Raw genomic sequence first — 19713 nt, 5'->3', positions numbered from 1 at the left:
TTAACCGTGCTTTTTATGTTATAATATTACTAATTAGTGTCCCTTAATTTCAGCGTGAAGAACTTTTTCTAGCATTTCTTGTAAGGCAGGTGCAGCGGTCCACTCTCTAATGTTTGTTTGATCTCCCCTTTGTTCTGAGAGGTAGCTGTGCGGGGGGTGGGGGAGGTGCTCTTGCGCGACAACTTTTCTTGCAGCACTTTGAACATATTATCCCATCTCATCTGGAGGACAAGGTGTCTGCTGAGAAATCCGCTGGTAGCCTTATGGTGGTTCCCTTGTATGTGTGGAATTTTTTGTTGCTGTTGCTGCTGGTTTTTAAATTCTCTGTCTTTGATTTTATTATAGTTTGTCTTAGAGAAGATATTTTTGGGGACCTATGAGCTTTATGAATTTGGATGTCCAGGTTTCTCCCCAGATTGGGGGAGTCTCGGGCGTTATTTCTTTAAGCTTTGTGCCCTTTTCCCCCCTCTCTTCTTCTGGGACTCCAACAATGCTTAACTTGTTTCTCTCGATGGTATTCCATCATTCACATGGGCGTTCCTCACTCTCTTTCATTTTCTCTTTGTTCTCCTGTTACTGGATAATTTCAGATGACCTATCTTTGACTTTACAGATTTTTTTCCTTCTGCTTCATCAGATCTGCCATTGATAGCTCTCTGTTGCATTTTTCATTCATTCATTGTATTCTTCAGCTCCAGAAGTTCTGTTTGGTTCTTTTATGATACCTCTCTCTGTTAAACTTCTAATTTTGTTTTGTGTATTGTTTTCCTGATTTCACGGAATTGTCTTTCTGTGTTTTCTTGTAGCTTACTGAGCTTCTTTAAAACAACTGTTTTGAATTCTTTATTGGGCAATTTGCAGATCTCCATTTATTTGGGGTCAGTAACCAGAAAATTATTGTGTTCTTTTGGTGGTGTCTTTTTTCCCTTGATTTTTTATTTTTTTGAAGCTTTGTGTTGCTGTCAGGGCGTTTGAGGAAGCAGTTAGCTCCTCCAGTCTTTACTGACTGGCTTTGGGAGAAAAATACCTTCTGTTAGCCCTGCTTGGCTTCTGTGGCTTTCTCAGCAAATGGCGATTACGTTAGCAGATATTCCAAATACTTTTTAAATGGTTATCAAGTTTTAGAATCAACCTATGGAAAATATGTGGTAGCTTTTCATAATAGTTTTGAAAAGTAAATGTTATAAACCTTGAAATCATAGGAAGGGATAGGCATAATAACTAAAATCATAAATACTTTCTAGGATATTTGAATGTCATTTTGTATATGTAGTATTTTATAATCGAAAATCACTCATGTGTCTCAAAGGGGAACTTTGAGGTAATACTCTATTTCTTGATGTGAGTTGTGTTTAGGTTAAATGGCTATGTTTATTTTCATGGAGGAGTACACTTATAATTTGGATACTATTCTGTAATATTTCATGCTAAATTTTAAAAAGTTTATTTAAAGTAAAAAAAAAAATCAGTACTCATAAAGAAATTAAAAGCACAGAAAGCTGACTTAGAACCTCTCTCCATGTAATCATACCACGTGAAGACCAGCAACCTCTACTAACATTTCCTACCATTCCCTTGTGCAGTTTTTGCCCGTAGCCTGTATTTTTTCAGATTGCATAAATAATCCATGCCCCATGTACTAAACTTGTTAAACACAAGAAGGCATTACATACTTCTCACATAGGTCAGCTGTCTATTACCTGAAAGATACATGGCAGCAGATAGATTGGGGAAGGAAATGTTTTTGTTTTTCTCTCCATAGAATACCTTCCAGCTTAGACTCAAAGGTAGCCCAACACCTGGAAGGCGGCACTGGGTGCAGACAGAAGTCCAGGAGAGGCCCTCTTGTTATAGTCTGAAGAGCAGGAAAGTGGACCCATGAGTCGCGGGTAGAGATGCCGGAAGAGAATCTCTTGTTTTGTGTTCGTTTTGTTTTTTTCCATTTTTTTCTGCCTTGGCCCCCATGAAATTCAGTAGCAGTGGAGGCAGCAATTATATTGACAGCCAAGTGGGAGAGGAATCCTTTTATTTATAGGGATCATGGTCCCCAGGGCATGGAGAGGTTCACTGATTTTACCCAATCCTGTCACCTGTTTACCCTGGGTAGTCACAATTGCGTGAGGCGCTCAGCATAACAGGGAAATTAAAGCCCTTTCATTCTAACCAGAAGACTGAGAAAGGGGCCCGTGGGAGCTAGAAAGCATCAAGAAGACTGTATAGAAGAAGGAAGTCAGCAAAGTGAACCTTGTTCTGTCTCAGCGACCCATGTGTCTGTCACTATATAATATTGTGTATGCATTCCATACACTACATAATATTGTGTCTAAATTCCTGGGGTTTCCTCCGAAATAGCATACATGCAAGTGACCCTAAATGGCATACATACCAAAGGCTTTGAGGACTACACTGTGGAGCAGACCGCTGCCCAAGGCCTGCTCTGGCCACTGCTTGGCGTGTGTGGGGTGGATCAAAATAGAACTGCACGGGCTATGAAGCTATGAAGACCGAGCTGACACTGGACCACAGCTCAGAAGGTGGGCAGGAACTTGTGGTTTGGACCTAATCGGTTGACTGCTGCTACAACAAAGAAAAATTCAGCATTTCCATGGATTTAAATAAGACCCAGAGTAACATAGCATAGTACCCCCCAAATTAAAAATTACTGTACATATGGAGAATCAGGAAAATCTCACCATCTCCTAAGGGGAAGGGACAGTCAACAGACGACAGCCACAACATGATGCAGCTGTTGAAATTATCAAAGAATTTAAGGCAGAAAGTATAATTAAAATATTAATTAAAATTTTGTTCTAAGATAGATGGTAAACAGTCTCAAAGTTTTAAATTTAAAACTGGCAATTTTATAACTAAAACGAAATAAAAAATTCATTGCGTGGACTCAACAGAATGGATATAACAGAAGAGTCAGTCGTCTTGAAGATAGAACAATCAGAATGATCTGGTCTGACCAACAGGGATTAAAATAAACTGAAGAAAAATGAACACTTCTTCAGGGACCCAAGGGATAATAACAACAGAAGGTTTATCTTTCTTGTTACCGAAATCCCAAAACGAGAGGAGGTGGAGTGGTACAGGAAAATGAAGAAGTTATGGAAAGGAAGAAATAAACATGTCCCTATTTGCAAATGACATGTCTACAAGAAAAACTCTAGATAAAACAACTTTGAAGAAGAATAAAGGGAATTACTCTGTCTACCCATTTCGCGACTCGTTTATAGCTGTAGTAATCACGGCTGAGCGGTATTGGTGGAGGGATGACGCGTGCATCACTGGGACAGAACAGGAAACCCAGAAATACAGCCAACTGCTTTTCGACTGAATGTGTCATCCTCAAATTCATATATTGAAATCTTAACCCCCGATGTTATGATATTAGGAAGTAGGGATCTTCGGGAGACCATTAAGTCATGAAAGTGGAGCCTTCATGAATGAGGTTACTGCCCTTATAAGAGAAACCTCAGAGAGCTCCCACTCTCCTTTCTGCCATGTGAAGACACGGGGAGATGGCCATCTGTGAACCAGGGATGGTTTCTAGGCCCTCACCAGAAATCGAATATGCTGGCGCCTCGACCTTCCCAGTCTGCAGAACTGTAAGAGAGAAATGGTGGTGGTTTCAGCCACCCAGTGTGTGATATTTTTGTTGTAGCGGCCCAAACAGACTTAGGTACCAAAAGCAATTCAGTCTTTTCAGCTGTTGGTTCTGGAACAATTGGCTATCCATAGGAAAAAAAGAACCTAGACCTCTCCAACTAGTGAATCCTAGATTTAAATGTAAAATTATAAATTTTAGAAGAAAACATCAGAGAAAATTTTCAAAAGTAAGGCTTGGTGAAGAATTCTTTTACGTGACACCTAAAACGTGATCCATCCAGAAAAAAAAAGTGGATAAATTAGACTTCATCAAAATTAGAAACTTTGTCTCTGTCAGAGAGACTGAAAAGAATAAAAAAGAAAAGCTACAGACAGGGAGAAAATATTTACAAACAACCTATCTGACAAAGACTCATGTCTAGAATATATAAGGGAATCTCAACAACTCTTAAATGCCCAGTGGATCAAAGAAGACAGCATAAGAGAAATTAGAAAATACCATGAAACGAATGAAAACAAGTCACAACTTAAAAGATAAAGCTAAAGTAGCGTTTAGAGGGAAATTTAGAGCTGTAAATGCCTATATTGAGAAAGAAGAATGATCTCAAACAATAACTTTAACTACTTTAAGATACTAGAAAAAAGAAGAGCAAAATAAGCCCAAGGCAAATAGAAGGAAGAAAACAAGACTAGAGTGGAAAGAAATGGATAGAAACTAATAGAACAATAGAGCAAATAAACCCCAAAGTTGATTCTTTTAAAAGATCATCAAAATTGGAAAATCTTTACCTAGAATGACCAAGATAAAGAGAGAAGACTCAAATTACTAGAATCATTAAGGAAAGTGGGGACATTACCACCAACCTTTCAGAAATAACAGTGATTAGAAGGAAATACTGTGAAATGCTATGCCAATGAATAAAGGGAATTACTTTATTCCCAATGAATTAGATAGCCTAGATGAAATAGACAAATTCCTAGAAACACACAAACTAACAAAACTTAAGATATAGGAAATCTGAAGAGATTTATAACAAGTAGAGAGCTTGAGTTAATAATTTTAAAACTTCCTAAAATTGAAGCCGAGAGTCAGATGGCTTCACTAGTGAATTCCACCAAACGTCTAAAGGAGATTTAGGAAGAACTCTTCTGCAAAAAGTAAGAGGGAGCACTTACCTAGTCATTCCACGAAGCCAGCGTTACCCTAATAGCCAGAAAAGGATATCGTTAAAAAAGAAAACTGCAGACCAGTATCCTTATGAATATAGACCCAAAAGTTCTCAACAAAACATTCGTAAACTGAGTCTAGCAAAATTTCAAGGGATTATTTATACCCCGGAATGCAAAGTTGGTTCAACATGAAAAAAATCAATCAGTGAAATATACCTTATTAGGAGAAATTTTTAAAAACCCACATGATCATCTCAGAAGACACCAAAAAAGCATAATACCCTTTCATGATTAAAAAAACGAACAAAAGAGATATTTCCTCAACCTGGTAAAGGCTGCCTATGAGAAACTCTCATGCAATATTGTACTTAATGGTGAGACAATGATTGCTCTCTTCCTAAGATCAGGAATAAGATGGAGAGTTTGTTCTCACCACTGCAGTTCAACATTGGACTAGGAATTCTAGATTGGAAAAGAAGAAATTGAATTATCTCTATTTGCAAATAGAGATATTTATATATATATACACACCTACATACACACATACACATATAAAAAACATTCTAAGGAATACACACACATACACATGCACATGTTCAGTGTCACTAGCCATTAGAAAATGCAATTTAAGACCCGATTAGATATCAATACACATCTGTTAGCAGAGTTAAAACAAAATAGTGGCAATACCAGCTGCCAATAAGGATGCGAAGCAACAAAACTTTCATATTGCTGCAGGTGGGAATGTGAATGGCGTGGGCGCTCTGGAAGATAGTTGGCTGTTAAGGAAACTGTGGTACCCTACTACCCAGCCATTTCACTTCTAGCATTTACTCCAAAGAAATGGGGCCTTCAGGAAACTTTTGTGGTAAGAACAAGCATGATAGGCCCAGCGTGGCTGAAGCTTGGGAATGATGGTCAGGACTTTCATCAAATGATCCAGGGCTTGCAGTGTAGACAGTTTTCTGCTCTCTTGTTTTACTCTCTGCATCTCTCTTGGGCCTTTGGCACATTTTTTTTCCTTGGTCGATTCTTAATATGTGCGAGTTGATTAAAGAGAATTTTAAATGTTGAGAGTTTGGCGAATACAGGCACAAAATAAATAGAACATCATCTATTTTTTTTTATCATGCCTTATGTTAATATATTATGTGTGTATGGATTTTTCTGAAACTTTCACATTTATTACCTCATTTGGGGTGAGTTCAGAACCACGGGCACCTTAAGCAAGCTTGTGACGAAGCGGGATGAGCCTGCCTCCCCAGTCTGCCGTCACAGACTCATTCTGTCCCTTGGTGTCCATCCTCTGAGCCAGCAGGTCTGACTCGATCTGGGCTTGTCCTCTCCGTAGACTTCTTCAGGACTGTTTTCCCGTTCTGGTTCCGGTGGTTTTTCTTCACGTGTACAGCTCTGTAATTTGCACGTCTAGTAAGGGATGCCTTTGTTTTTGCTTGTAGTGGGATCATCCGCAAAGGCGGGCGTGGGAGCGTTTACGTTTTTGTGTAAATGTGGTCCACTCAGGCCTCAGGGCCTCCATTCTCTCCGTGTGCTGTGTGTCTTTACATTTGGAAGCAGGACTGTAGACTTCGATCTGATGAAACCTGTATGCGTGGGGCAGTGGGAGAAAAACATTTTTGGTTCAGGTTGAGTAAATTTTGCTTTGGAATAGTTTTGCATGAAAATGTATACTGCGGAGTAGAGGTGAATAATGGCTCCTCTTGCTGGGTTCAGGTGGGTGGGCTGTGTAATGAACTGGAATTCGGATTTATTTTTTTTTAAGCTTTGGTTTTCAGGTTCTGTGAAAGTTAACAATTAGTATAACTAATAAAGATCACTGGAAGCTGAAACTGACTAAGGTCATGTCAGAAAGCTTTGTATTACTGCAAAAGGAAGTGAATTAGATGGTGTTTTCTCCTGTTAGTCTGAGGCCATATGTGAGAGCTAGACTGCAGAGGCGCCCCCCGCCCGCCCCCCGGTTGCCGAGGGGTGTGCGGAGGGGCCTGAAGGGGACTGGGATCCTGGATCAGAATTTCCTGGAGGGCTTGGTTTGGGGACATTTGGAGGAAAAGATCTGGGGCTTGTCAGAGGACCGAGGTTGGAAAAGCTGCAGCTGGTGTACAGGCCTCAGGCCTCAGAGCCTCCTGATGGTGTCTCTCCACAGGTGTATGTTCCATAGGTGTTTGCTTCCTTGTTGGGGGCAGAACGGAGGGTCAGGGGCACTGGGGCAGAAATGTCGCTGCCCCAGAACCCCTGTTTAAGCTGGGTGGTGAGCACCATTGCGGCGGGTCCACCGCTTGAGACTTCTTTGACCTGCCACACTCCTGGTGAGCCTTGGGAATGGTTGAGCTCTTGTGAACACCTCTGCTCCTTGGGCCAGCAGCCGTCACCTCCTGGCTCCTGGTCGATGCTTATTGAATTGACCCACAGAGGGTTCTTCGTATTTCCTTAGGAGGTTGCCAGACTGGGAAATGGCAAACGTGCTTGAGGCTGGTGCTTACAGGAGGTGGAAGGAGTAATAGCCATTCCCTCTTGTGAACTGGCTCCGGTGTGACTCATTTTGCTTCTTGTTTCTGGTCCTGACACTCCTGAGGAGTCATCTCCCTGGCCTGGATTTTCATCAGGGAGCCTCATCAAGCCGAGATGCGTGTCTGGGCAGGTGCCTTGTAACACAGGCAGCAACATGGAGCAATGAAGTTGGCTTTAAACTTGGATTCTGTGGGAGAGCTCAGTATGGACTGGGATTCTAGATCCCTGGGCCTTCTGCTAGAGTTTTCTATTCTGATTGTATTGGTTTAAGGTCCTCTGCTTGGAAGCAACAGAAATTAACTCTGTCTCACACAGGCAAAAGGGGAATTTTTGGAAGGATATAAAAGGCTCACAGACTGCAGAGACGAGCTGATGAGCTTCAGAAAGGACTGGAGCCAGAGCAGCCGCGGTCTCGGAGGCAGGAACCTCCTGGGGAGGAGTAAGGACCACCACATCCAGTTCCTGCTTCCTTCGGTTCTGCGTCAGAGGCCAGGGAGAGAGGCCCAGCGGCCTGGCATGGCCCAGGGAGGGGTGGCTTGACTGAGCCCACAGAGAAGGGTGGTTCCCCTGAGCCACACCGGCTGCTGTTACTCAGAGGAGACAAACAGGAACAGTAATGGCCTTTTGCCCGCAAGCTCTCGGGGACCAGGAGCAGAAACTTCCCCTTAACGCTGCCAGAGTGAGCTTCATTTCAGTCAGGGCCCCAGGCTTTTCGGTGTTCGTGTGTTGAGGATTCGCGTGTTGAGGGTTCGCGTGTTGAGGGTTACCCGCCTGAACGTTCTTTATCAGTGAATCGCTGTGCAAGAATGTGTCTTTTGAGGAGTCAATCCTGTGTAAAGCTTTGTCTCAAGGATTTCCCTCAACATGGCGTGTGCACAGAGAAGGGTGGGGAGGGTGTCCAGAACACCCACTGGCAGAGAGCAGCTGAAGATGATGTCTGTCACACATGTGTGCTTTTCTGTGCCATGTGTGAGAAAAATGCCCTCTCTGGAGAATGGCCTGTTAGAAGTACCCCATGGGGAAGAGGGTCGAGCGTTTGATTCCAGAGCTAGAGGGGCAGTTTTTTGGCTTCTTTGGTTAGACTGGCTTGGAAACCACCATGGTCACCAGGAGTGACCGAGGTTGTGTGATCGGTGTCTCTGCACCTCGCCCAGAGGCATCTGAGCCATTTCCTGCCCACAGCGCGGCTACCTCCCTAGCAGCTCAGTGTGCAGAGCCAGGCGCTCCTTGCTAATTGGCTTTTTCCCCTTCTTGCCAGGTGCTGCAGATGGTGTCCGTGGTCAGTGCTGTCCAGCGTGTGCCAGGCTGATCCATGGTCACTTTCCGGGATGGCAGCAAGGTGACTTCAGCTGAGGATGACCCTGACTGACAGGCTGCGTGAGAAGATATCTCAGGCTTTCTACAACCATGGGCTGCTCTGCGCATCCTACCCCATCCCCATCATCCTCTTCACGGGGCTCTGCATCTTAGCCTGCTGGTATGTTTCTGAGTTGCCCTGGATATGGTGGGCCTGTGTCTTGGGGCAACAGGTTTCCCCACCCTGGCTGCTCTGTAGTCCTTAGACTGTGTATGCTTCTTACACAGTAGAACTCGAGGCTCATTGGAGCTGCTGAGCATAGGGCCCTGGTCCCGGGTGTTTAGCCACTGAACTGAAGCAGTCCTGGCCCTGACTTAGTCACCAGATCGGTTTATGTCACTGGTAAACCATCTCAAAATAATGTTTAGACATTTCTAAGAAACTGTGAGGTAATTGAAAGGCACGTTTTTTAAAATTTTCCTTCTCAGCACTGGCGGTTTCTTGCTGGTATGGTAGCCTTTGAGCATTGCAAGGCAAAGTCTGTTTGAACAATTCGTTGGACTCCCTCTTGCAGGCTAACTGCAGAGACGTGGTTCTCTGCTCTCTAGTCACGTTCTGTGTCTCCTTCTGACTTCTTGTTTATCCTTGGGGCCTGCTGTGCACAGCAAGGACTGTCGTGAGAGCTGTAGCTGACCTCGTGCATGTCCGTCTTGCTGTCACACTGCCCCAAAGAATGATGACGAGGAGAGGCTTGATGTAAGATAGCTGATGCCCCTTTGGCTCTGAAACACTGACAGCCATGAAAAGAGCCCACCTTATTGTCCTTGCCTCTGGAAAGAATTCTGGTTTCCAGATGCATCGTACGTTGCGTGTTTGTAGATGTTTTCAGTGCTGAGCTGGAAGGAGGATGCTTAGGCCTGAACTCGCTGTTCAGTTCAGTTGTTAATGATCCCAAGTTCTTCCCTAATTAGAACTAAAAAGATGAACACCATTTATTGAGAATTTCCTGCTGGTGCTTCAGGTATGTGATTAAATGTCTCATCAGTCCTCATAATAACCTTGGGAAGTGGTCTAGTTAAATTTCCTTTTAGCCAAGGGGGGATGCAGGGTTACAGACTGCTGGTCTTTACAATTGATGGGTAGGGAAACAGGTTCAAATCCAGGCCTAGGGATACTGGTGCCTGCAGCCATGGTGGCCTGTTACCCGGACTCTCCTCACTCTGGGTCAGTGTATTTGTACTGATATTTAAACTTGGTTAAATTGCGTTGTACGAGATAAGATACTTGTGGCTGTGTCCTGTACTGATAAATCAGGAGGGCTCTGAGAACCCAGCTCTTGAGATTGTTTTCTCTGAGATATGTAACCCATCTCTCTCTTTAAAATCATACTTTGTAGGCCTGGCCTATACGTGGAGGCAGTGGTTCTCAAACCTGAGCTAGCGTCAGAGTCACCCGGAGGGCACAACAAATGCGAACTGCTGGGCCCCCCTCAGAGCTCCTCATTAATCAGGTCTGGGATGGGCCTGAGAATTGGCATCTCTAACAAGCTTCCAGTCCTGGGTACCACATCCCGAGAACCCCTCGGCTGTGTCTTTCTTGAAAATTTCTCTGAAGTTCTACCATGTCTTAGTTAAAAATATTTTCTCTTGCATTTCAATTTCCAGAGAAGCAGTTTGTGGTGGCACTCAAGGTTATTATCATTCTTATTGCCTTTGTGGAGGGGGTGGGATTCAGCTCCCCCTCCACTAAATTCTCAGTTCCTCGATGGTCTCTTTCTTTGTGCCTTTGCACAGGGGAAGGTGGCAAGGTAAATATGTTAAATATGTGGTGGACGGATACCTCGAGTTCAGCTTGTGGTCTGCATGGCAGTTTGGGTTGAAGAAGTAGTTGTTGGGATTCCCCGTCCACAAAGACAACTCTAGCTACGGGAAGGGGAGGATGTTTCCTCTTTGCCGTCCATCTTCTGGGGGTTGAATGTCACCAGCTGGCACAGGCAGCTTTCTGGACAGGGAATGCAGGCTGTGCATAGCAGCGGCTTGGGCACAATTGGCCTTATCTTTGAATGAATACTTTGATATCACACATGTGTTTCAAAACTGTCCTTGGATATATGACGGGGAGCCTTGGTATAGAAACTTCATGAGACGGCCAAGGTCTCCAGTACGGAGGACACGGCCTCGACTCAGTGAATCAGAATGGGATGGAGGGTTAGGGAAGAGGCAGACGTGATAATAATAGCAACCAGCGCAGCCCCAGCCGGCCTGATACGCACAGGCGCTCCAGGCGGGAGGCTCATCCTCACTGACCGCCGGCCTTGCAGGTCCTCCGGTGCTCACACATGGCACTTCATTTGGTTGCCTGTCATCCTTGGAGGTGCTCGTTACTCCCTAGATCTTTTAAAGATGACGGAACAGGCGTGGAGAGCTAGTAGGTGGTAAGCGCTGCCGCTGGCAGGTCCGTGTGGCACTTGAGTCTGTACCGTGTCCACTTAGCCCGTTGGTAGGAACTTTATGAGGAGCATTGTTTGGTGCTGATCCTGTTCACGTGAGGTGTGAGCTCCTGGAACGAGAAGCGGGAGGCAGGGTCTCAGCCGCAGTGGGCCAGGTGCAGGGCTTGGCAGGATCTTCCGGCATAGAGCAGAGAGGCTTTGTGAGGCTGTGGCCCCACGTAACAGAAATGAGGCGAGAGCGTCAAGCTGGATTTGAGAGCCACCTCGGGAAGATGGCTAAAACACGTGCCAAGCCTTGTGCCGCGCTGGCGATGCAGAGCACAGCCCTTCCCCTCAGCGCCCTCAGTCTCAGCCCGAGACAGACAGTTGCTGTGCCATCGGATGTCATGCACGGCAGATGGGACGTAGCCTTAATGCAAAAGGACCAATGTCAGGGTGGCTTCCTGGGGGGAGAACACCTGGGCGGGAAGAGTGAGTGGTGTCATCCTCACCTCCTTTCCTATTCATGGTCATGGTCATGGTCATTCAGCTCTCTGCTCCCACAACTAAAGGACAGGGAGGGTCACACCCTGGCCTGCCCCTCTGAGAACCTGCTGCATCCTGTGGTCCCGCCCTCTGACGGCACTATGCTTTCCTCTTGTCTTTGCAATCCTGTTTTTCTTTAAAGAAAAAATCCAGCCTCTACGATCACATTCTTAGTGCTGTGTACTCACTTTCCAAAACCAGTACTTTTGTCATGTGATCTTAAAGGAGTTTTTAAAAACTTTCCTCAAAATCTGAATGGCTTAGGAAAAGTTTCCCAAGGTAAGATGAAGTCTCCTGGCTTCCAGAGACGATAAAGGTTGTGTCAGAGCATCCTCAGATCCCGGGCCGTCATGGCCAGGAGACCAGGGTCGTGGACCCAGAGCACAGGCCTCGCCATCCCCTCCTGCCAGGGCGGCTCTTCCATCCAGAGCGGCTCGCCCTCTGCAGAGCCTCAGGCTGCCTGCAGCAGGCGGTGTGGGCAACAGACAGCCCTGAGTAGTTTCATTAGCCCCCTAGGTTCCACTTAATTGCTTACCTTTTATTGTCCCAGGAATTAGAGACTTGTTCATCTTGAACCCAGGACTGTTGCCCTTGACCTCCTTGTTCAGACCTAGCAGCTGCCTGCGCTGTAGACCCCGCCCATCACCATGGGAGCACCCTGGGAGCACCCTGGGAGCAGTGAATGCTCTTTCCTTTGGGAAAAGTTGATGAATCTTGTAGCAAGTAGGGATTGTGGCAGGAGGAGTCTGTTTACCTTTCCTAGAGGATAGGCCACCAGGCCCGAAGTACGACCCAGCAGCTGCCCAGTGAGACGGGTGCTGTGGCTCCGGCCCTGCCCTGGCGTGAAGGAAGAGTGCCTGGGTGCCAGGCTAGCTGGACTCCCTGTGTGCAGGTCAGAGGTTAATGGGAGTGTCACTGAGTCACTTGTAATTCCACAGCCTGCAGCTCGTGGTTACAGAGGCGGATTTTAACTTGGAGAGCAAGTCGGAGTCATGAGGCCATTCTAAAGCTCCTGAAGGGTGATAATCCGCAACCTGTGTGGGTGTTCGAGAACAGACGTGGCCCCTTTCCTCCTCCTCCTCCTCCTCCTCGGGAGGAGAGCAGTACCTTCAGGCTGAGGCAGAACCTCTCAGTTATAGCGACCTCGCTTCTCAGCCTCTCTCCCTGTCTGCCCACATCTCAGGTTCCCTGTGATCACCATGGCCCCTCTGGGGGGACATACACGCCAGGGACTGTGTAACAGGGTCCCTCTTTCTGTGCCCACGTGGCCACTCCTTAGACGCATATTCTCTTTTTCGTGAACAAGAAAGAAATCTAAGTAGCCGAAGCCTGCCTGCGCCTGTGCCTGTGCCGTGGAGAGCCAGACTGGATAGCTGAGAAGAAAGCAGAACGCGAAAGCGCCATTGACCTCTGCCCGAGAGCCTAGCCTCAGAGCCCAGAGGACCCGTCCCAGGGCACTGCCCTGTTCAGCATTTCAAAGCCAGAGGCTCCCCTAGCACATGTTACCCTTGGCCTCACAAACAAGCTCAGGAAAAGCTTGGGAAAGCCTGTAGGAGAACAGAGACTCCTTTACCAGCCCAAATCTCCTTAAAGGAGATCGGGAGACTTCAGAAGTGACCCCTTCCAGTATTTCACTGCCCCACCCCTAGTCCTGGGTGGTTCTCTCCGGCAAGAGAAGACAGAACAGCTCCCACCCCTGCTGTCTCCAGAGAGGGGTCTCGTGCAGCATTTCTGCTGTCATTTCTGTGGTCGCTCATCACGTCTTCAGCGTCTCCTTAGCTCCCTACCACAGATGACCGAGATTGAGAATGGGAGCTGACGTAGAGCCAAGACCATCTACGTAATTTGTACGACCCAGTGCGACATGAAAACACAGAGCTGCTTATTCAAAGAGCAGGAGAAAAGTACTGTTAAAGTACTAAAATATGCCTGGATGAGTGAAAGGCTTGCCCCTGCCAGAATGCCCCTCAGATGTGCTATGGTGCTGCCAGCCTGGGATAAGGGACACAGCTGGGGTATGCACATCTGACCCCAGCCTGCCTTGTTTTTGCATTTAGGCCCCTGCCAGGAGGTGGCAGCAAATGGGGAAGTCCAGATCCCAGGATATGAGGTGGCAGGGAAGCTCGTGGTCAAGAACTTGTCTTGAGGAGGAGGGACCACATGTGAACCTACATGTGTGAATCTATACTCCAGACCCTCAGCATGCGCTCCACTGTGGTGGACTTCACTTACAAAACACGCACGTAAAGAGAAATTTATTGTGAATTCCCACACGACTACTGTAGGACATTAAACCTCAAGCGCCGGTCCCATCTGCACATGGGGTCCTGTGCAGTCACACAGGTCGCACACCCATAAAGCCAGCCTGGGTAGAGCATCCGGTAGATAAATAATGCATTTTTTTAACATCTTCCACGTGACTGGTGGTGGGGATGCAGAAATTCAAATGGCGTGTCCCCTTCCTACATTTCTTATACATTTGTTATGTTAATCAAGCAGACGAATAGGAGTCTGAGAGATCAGTGTTTGCTGGCCAGGCTGGGAGAACAGAGAGGTGCCTCGCTGCCTAGGGGCGGAGGAGCAGAGAGGCAGTGTTGCCTTGAAGGATAAGCAGGAATTTGCTTCGGAATTGAGAGTAGGGGAGCGTTTTAGTTGAGACGAGAGGATCTGAGTACATGTAGCTTGTGTGTAAGATGAAATGAACACTGGCAGGGAGGTGGGAATTGAGATGGAAGGGAAGGCAGTCATCCAGTAAGTGGCCACCATGGGCAGCTGAGAGTAATCCCACCGCGGGACGCTGGCAGTGCAGGACGCTGCCGCAGAGCGCACCCCCGAGGGTCTGTGCAGGGGACAGCAGACGCTTTCCTGAAAGAAAAGTGTGTGGGCGTGTGGAAGGGGGCGAATCGCAGTTCCACATCTAATTGGGAGATGAGGAAGTGATTTCGGGTAGAAGCAGGAAGCCTGGCGAGGCTGGTGCATTACTCCAGATGAGAGCTGACGAGTGCTCAGTCTACATGGCCGCCCTGGAGGTGGTGAGATGTGGCTGAGTGTGGATCAATAGCTGACCCTTGAATAACACAGGGGTCGGGGCACCTTGCAGTCACAAATGGGCATGTAACTGCAGTCGGCCCTCCGTATACGCGGATTCCCAGCGGTGGAGTTGACCCTTGAACACGGGTTTGAACTGGATGGGTCAACTGAAAAAGAATCGCATCTAAGTGGACCTGTGCAGCTCAAACCCATGTTGTTCAAGGGTCAGCCGTATTTTGAAGGCGGAGCCCTCAGGATTTTCTGAGGACCAGATGTGGGGTGTGAAAGAGATGTCAAGATCAAAGCGCTGGGCCCAGCAGCCGGATGGCGGAACTGAGACAGGAGAGGCGGGGGAGGGGGTGCAGACCTGCTCGTGTGCTCGGCCCTTATCAGATCAGAGTAAGCCAAGATCCGATCTGGTCATAGGCATGAGTTTTGCGGAAGCGATATGGGAGTGGGTGGTCGAAATCCCCAGACGGCTGCTTTTTTTTTAAATGTCTAGTCTTTTTTCTGACTTTGGAAAAGCGAGTGTTTTCTGCAAATTCCTTGACACTTTTCTTCCACACTTGCTTTATTGTCTAGAACTGTGAATAGTGATTATTCCTCCACATTTTATATTTTTGTAGAATCTTTTTCTTGGTTTTTCTTTTGCCTATGTTAAAAAGAATATATGGCTTAAATTTTTAAACAAATCAGAAACGTAATACGAGGTAGTCTAGTGAGACATTAAGATCACATGAACAGACTCGAGGGCCAGACCTGTGTTCGCATAGTGGTTCTGTCCCTTTCTAGTGGGGATATAGCCTCTGCTTGCCTCATTGGGGTATGGTCAGGCTTTAGTGGTCAAATAGATAGAAGGCACTGGATTGGTGCCTGGCACGTAGTCGGTGCTCAGTGAGAGTTAGAAACTGTCGCCGTCGATACAGAAACAGGCCCACTGTCAATGTTAGGAACCATGGTAGAGGGAATATGGGACACTCTGGCAGCTCTTAGGAGGAGGGGCCCCAGCCCTAACTTAGGGAAAGGGAAAGACTTCCTGTGGCAGGTGATCTGACAGCTGAAGCCTTGGAGAGAGTTACCTAGGGGAACAATGGGCAAGGGTGTCTGGTGCACGCAGAGCCTCCGAAGCAAGTCCCACACCTGACTGGGAGACAGGGAGTTGTGTGTGGGCTCCAGGGCAAGGCTGGAGAAGGACTGTGAGCCATTTTAAACATTTTAAGGCCTGTGGACTTTTTCCTAAGAGACTTAATCCTAAGAAAGTGGATGCTCAGGAGTGTGCTGCCCTTCTGCCGGAATGTGTAGACTCCTGGAATTCACAGATGTTTTTAATATTTTAAATCTTGAGCCACAGGCTGCCTTTAGCTTAGTCAGTGTGTTTGGAGTGGAAAGTGAATGTAGATAAGGAAATTGTCCCGCCTGCCTTCATCTTACAGTGCAGCTGAAGCTCCAGCAGTCTTAGCTCTGGGTCCTGTTACTCCTCTCTGCACTCAGCCTGGGGGTCAGCCCGTGCTTTGCGTGGCGCTTTGCCCCGCAGAACCTCAGCTAAGTCCAGAGACAGTCCTTACCTTCGAACAGCTGAACTTTGGCTTTCAAAAGCAGCAAGAGAGAAGCAACTCTTCTCATACAAGGGATTCTCAAAAAGTTTAGCAGCCGATTGCTCCTTAGAAACTGCTGAGGCCAGAAGGCAGTGGGATAATGGATTGAAAGTCCTGAATGAAAAAAAAGGAACCTCAACAAAGAGTTCTGTATTCTACAATAGTATTCTTCAGTAATGAAGGAGAAATTAAGATATTTCCTGATAAACAAGAGCTAGGGGAATTTGTTACCAGTGGACCAGCTATACAGGAAACATTAAAGAAGTCCTTCAGGCTGAAATGAAAGGACATTAGAAAGTCATTTGCAGCCATAAGAAAAATAAACACTAGTAAAGGTAACCAGTTTATTGTGCTTTTTGCGTGGTATGTAACTTCTTTCTTTGTCTTTTGTGTTTTAAAAGGCAAATGCATTAAACAGTAATGTGTTAATGGGCATGCAGTATTTAAAGTATAATCTGTGACAATAACTATATAAGAGGGGAGAGGCAAAGATATATAGCAACAGAGTGTTTGTATACTATTGAAATTTAGCTTCTCAGACTGAGTAATTTCAGTTGTCTTATTTTCAAGGTCGCTGAATCCTTTCTTCTGCCTGCTCAAATCTGCTGTTGGACACCTCTATAACACTATTTAATCCAGGTTGTTATAAATTGTTAGTAATTGTAATCTGCAAGCTAACCACTAAGGGAATAACTTACAAAGTATGCAGAAAAGGAAAGAAGAGGGCATCAAAGTGGCACAGTACAGGATGCAACCAAATCAACCAAATACCAAAAAAAGGCAGCAGTGCCTCGAGGAATTGAGGGCCAAAAATCATATAGGACATACAGACAACAACTACATGGTATAAGCAAATCCTTCCTTATTAGTAATCACATCGAATATAAGTGGGTTAAAGTCTTCTTCTATTAAAAGATAGAGATTGACAGATTAGATTAAAAATGACGGAATTCATCTGTATGCTGTCTGCAGTCCATCTGCATGCTCTCTACTAGAAACTTCAGCTATACCCTACACTTCAGATGTAAGAACACAAAGAGGTTGGAAGTAAAAGGATAGGGAAAGATATTTCATGCTAGACAGTAACCAGAAGATAGCTGGAGTGGCTCTGTCATTATCGGACAACATTAAAAAGGTCATAAGAGACAAAGAAGGACATTGTATACTGACCGATAAATGCTTTAGTACAGCAAGATGATATAATAATTACAAACATATACGTCACAACAGAGCCCCGAAATAAACGAAGCAAAAAATGGGCAGATTGAAATGAGAAACAGAGAATTCAGCAAGAACAGTTGGAGACTTCAATATTCCACTTTTGATAATGGATGGGCAAACCAGACGTGACCAGTAAGGAGATGGAGGACTTGAGCAACATTGTGAACCATTTGGACCTGACATACGTACAGACACCCCACCTAACAACGGCAGAATACATATTTTTCTCAAGGGAACCTGGAACATTCTCCAGGATAGACTGTATGGTAGGCCACAAGCAATTCTTAATAAATTTTAAAAGACTGAAATCATACAGAGTATCTTTTCCAGTTGTTGTGGAAGGAAAGTAAAAATCAATAATAGAAGGAAAATTCACAAATATATGGAAATTAGAAAATACCGTGAGATGACGAAAATAACACAATATACCATAACTTAGAGGTGCAGTGAAAGTAGTACCAAGAGGGAACTTTATGACTGAAAAGGACTCGGGACTCATGTTTACAGTATATGGAGAACTATAAGTCAACAAAAAGACACTTGTCCTAATTTGAAAAATATTCAGAAGAATTGGAGCTTCGCAAAAGAGGATCTATCCAAATGGCCAATAAGAATATGAAAGAATTTTCAGCATTGTTTGTTACATATTGAAACCACAGAGACATACCACTCCCTCTGGCTCTAAATGAGTACAGTTCATTGGACTGACGGTATCAACAGGTGGCCAGGATTTGGAGCAGTTGGAACTCCCATCACACTGCTGGTGGGGACATAAAAGTTTGTACAGTTACTTTAGAAAACTGGTATTATCTACAAAAGCTAAGCATATATTTATTCTATAACCCAGAAATTTCGTTCGAGGAATATACCTAACAGAAATGAGTGCTTTTGGCCAACAAAAGCCATACGTAAAAGCAGTCATAATAATAGCTCATGCCGGAAACAGCCACGTGCTCCTCAAGTAGAGAAATGGACCGTGATGTATTCATTCGGTGGAATAGTGTGTATCTGTGGGAAAGATTGACCTGCCGCACGCGGCAGTGTGGACGTGCCCAGCAGTTGGACTGGCAGTGAAAGCAGCTGGTCACAAAAGAGCGCAGGGGAGTCAGCGATTTCACTTATGAGCCATTCACATACGGGCAAAACTCACTGGTCAGAAGTTCTAACCAGTGGTTTAGGGGGTGCTCTTCCCTGGGCGGAGGTGCACAAGGCTGCCTTCAGAATTTCCAGAAATCTTCTATAGCTTGATCTAGATAGTGGTTACAGAGGTGTATGCATCTGTAAAAATTCACTGCTCTGTATGCTTAAGATTGGTGCATTGTGCTATCTAAAAGTGAATTCTCAATTAAAAATGAAGTTTTTAAAAAATGAGACCTGAAACAAAATGCACATCCATTTTCCAGCTGTTTTATGTAAGGCCAGGGCGTTTCCTTTGTGTGGGGTGAGGCCACTGACGCCGTTGAGCGTGGTCTGGTGTAAACCGCAGCCTCCGTGCGTTCCACAGTTTTCACGATCTGTCCCTTAAAATTGGAACAGCTGCTGCAGTTTTATGGTTCTAACGTTTTGTGCGTTTGTGCATTCCTGGCGGCCACTGCATCTGCCACCTTGTCCTCACTCGTCTCTCCTTCTTGTTCATCCCAGCTGCCCACTGCTGAAACTCCCCTTGCCGGGGACAGGACCCGTGGAGTTCACCACCCCAGTGAAGGACTACTCGCCCCCGCCTGTGGCCTCTGACCACAGACCAGGAGACCCTAATGAGCAGCCGGAGTGGGTAGGTGCCCAGCCTGTCCCTGAGGAGAGCTCCAGGGGTCGGCCGATGCCAGGGCTCTGTGAGTGACAGGTGGTCAGCTCTTGATTGGTGAATACAGTGCTCGCTTCAGAAGCACATACATTAAAATTGGTGAATACGTGTACTTGAACAGCTTTACACCAGAAATATTGTTATACATTTAATGAATAATCTGTTTTAAAAGGAAACACCAAGTGACGAAGAAGTGTGACCGTCCTAAAAAAAAAACAGGGGTCTGTGGTGTCATAGCTGTGGCCAGCTGGGTCTGGGTTCATACCTTGGCGGCCCCCGCACAGCGGACAGGTGCTGGGCAGTGCCCTGCTAACAGGCCATGTCCTGCTTGCCCTGCGAGGTCATGAGAACCAGTGAACAACCCTAGAGAATGTTCTGTCATCAGAGTCCCTACACCATCTGATATTTGCAGTGTGCACCTACTTTTTTCAGATCTGTTGGGTCCTGTTTTATTCTTACAACCAGGTAAAAAGCACAGCATTGCTGT

At 45.8% G+C, this 19713-nt stretch overlaps 1 protein-coding gene across 1 annotated transcript in view; it reads left to right on the top strand.

Moving 5' to 3' along the window:
• Positions 1-19713, top strand: part of SCAP (SREBF chaperone) — a 56860-nt gene that overhangs the window by 15642 nt on the left and 21505 nt on the right. Inside the window, exons 2-3 of the mRNA XM_011375332.2 lie at positions 8567-8785; positions 19067-19196. Of these exons, the coding sequence (XP_011373634.1) occupies positions 8664-8785; positions 19067-19196 (252 nt within the window). The 5' untranslated portion in view covers positions 8567-8663. The remainder of the gene's footprint in view (positions 1-8566; positions 8786-19066; positions 19197-19713) is intronic.

This window comes from Pteropus vampyrus, unplaced genomic scaffold (genome assembly GCF_000151845.1).
Source record: "Pteropus vampyrus isolate Shadow unplaced genomic scaffold, Pvam_2.0 Scaffold271, whole genome shotgun sequence".
Lineage (NCBI taxonomy): Eukaryota > Metazoa > Chordata > Mammalia > Chiroptera > Pteropodidae > Pteropus > Pteropus vampyrus.
The sequence above is the reverse complement of the archived record's forward strand: the minus strand, read 5'-3'. Positions and strand labels throughout refer to the sequence as shown.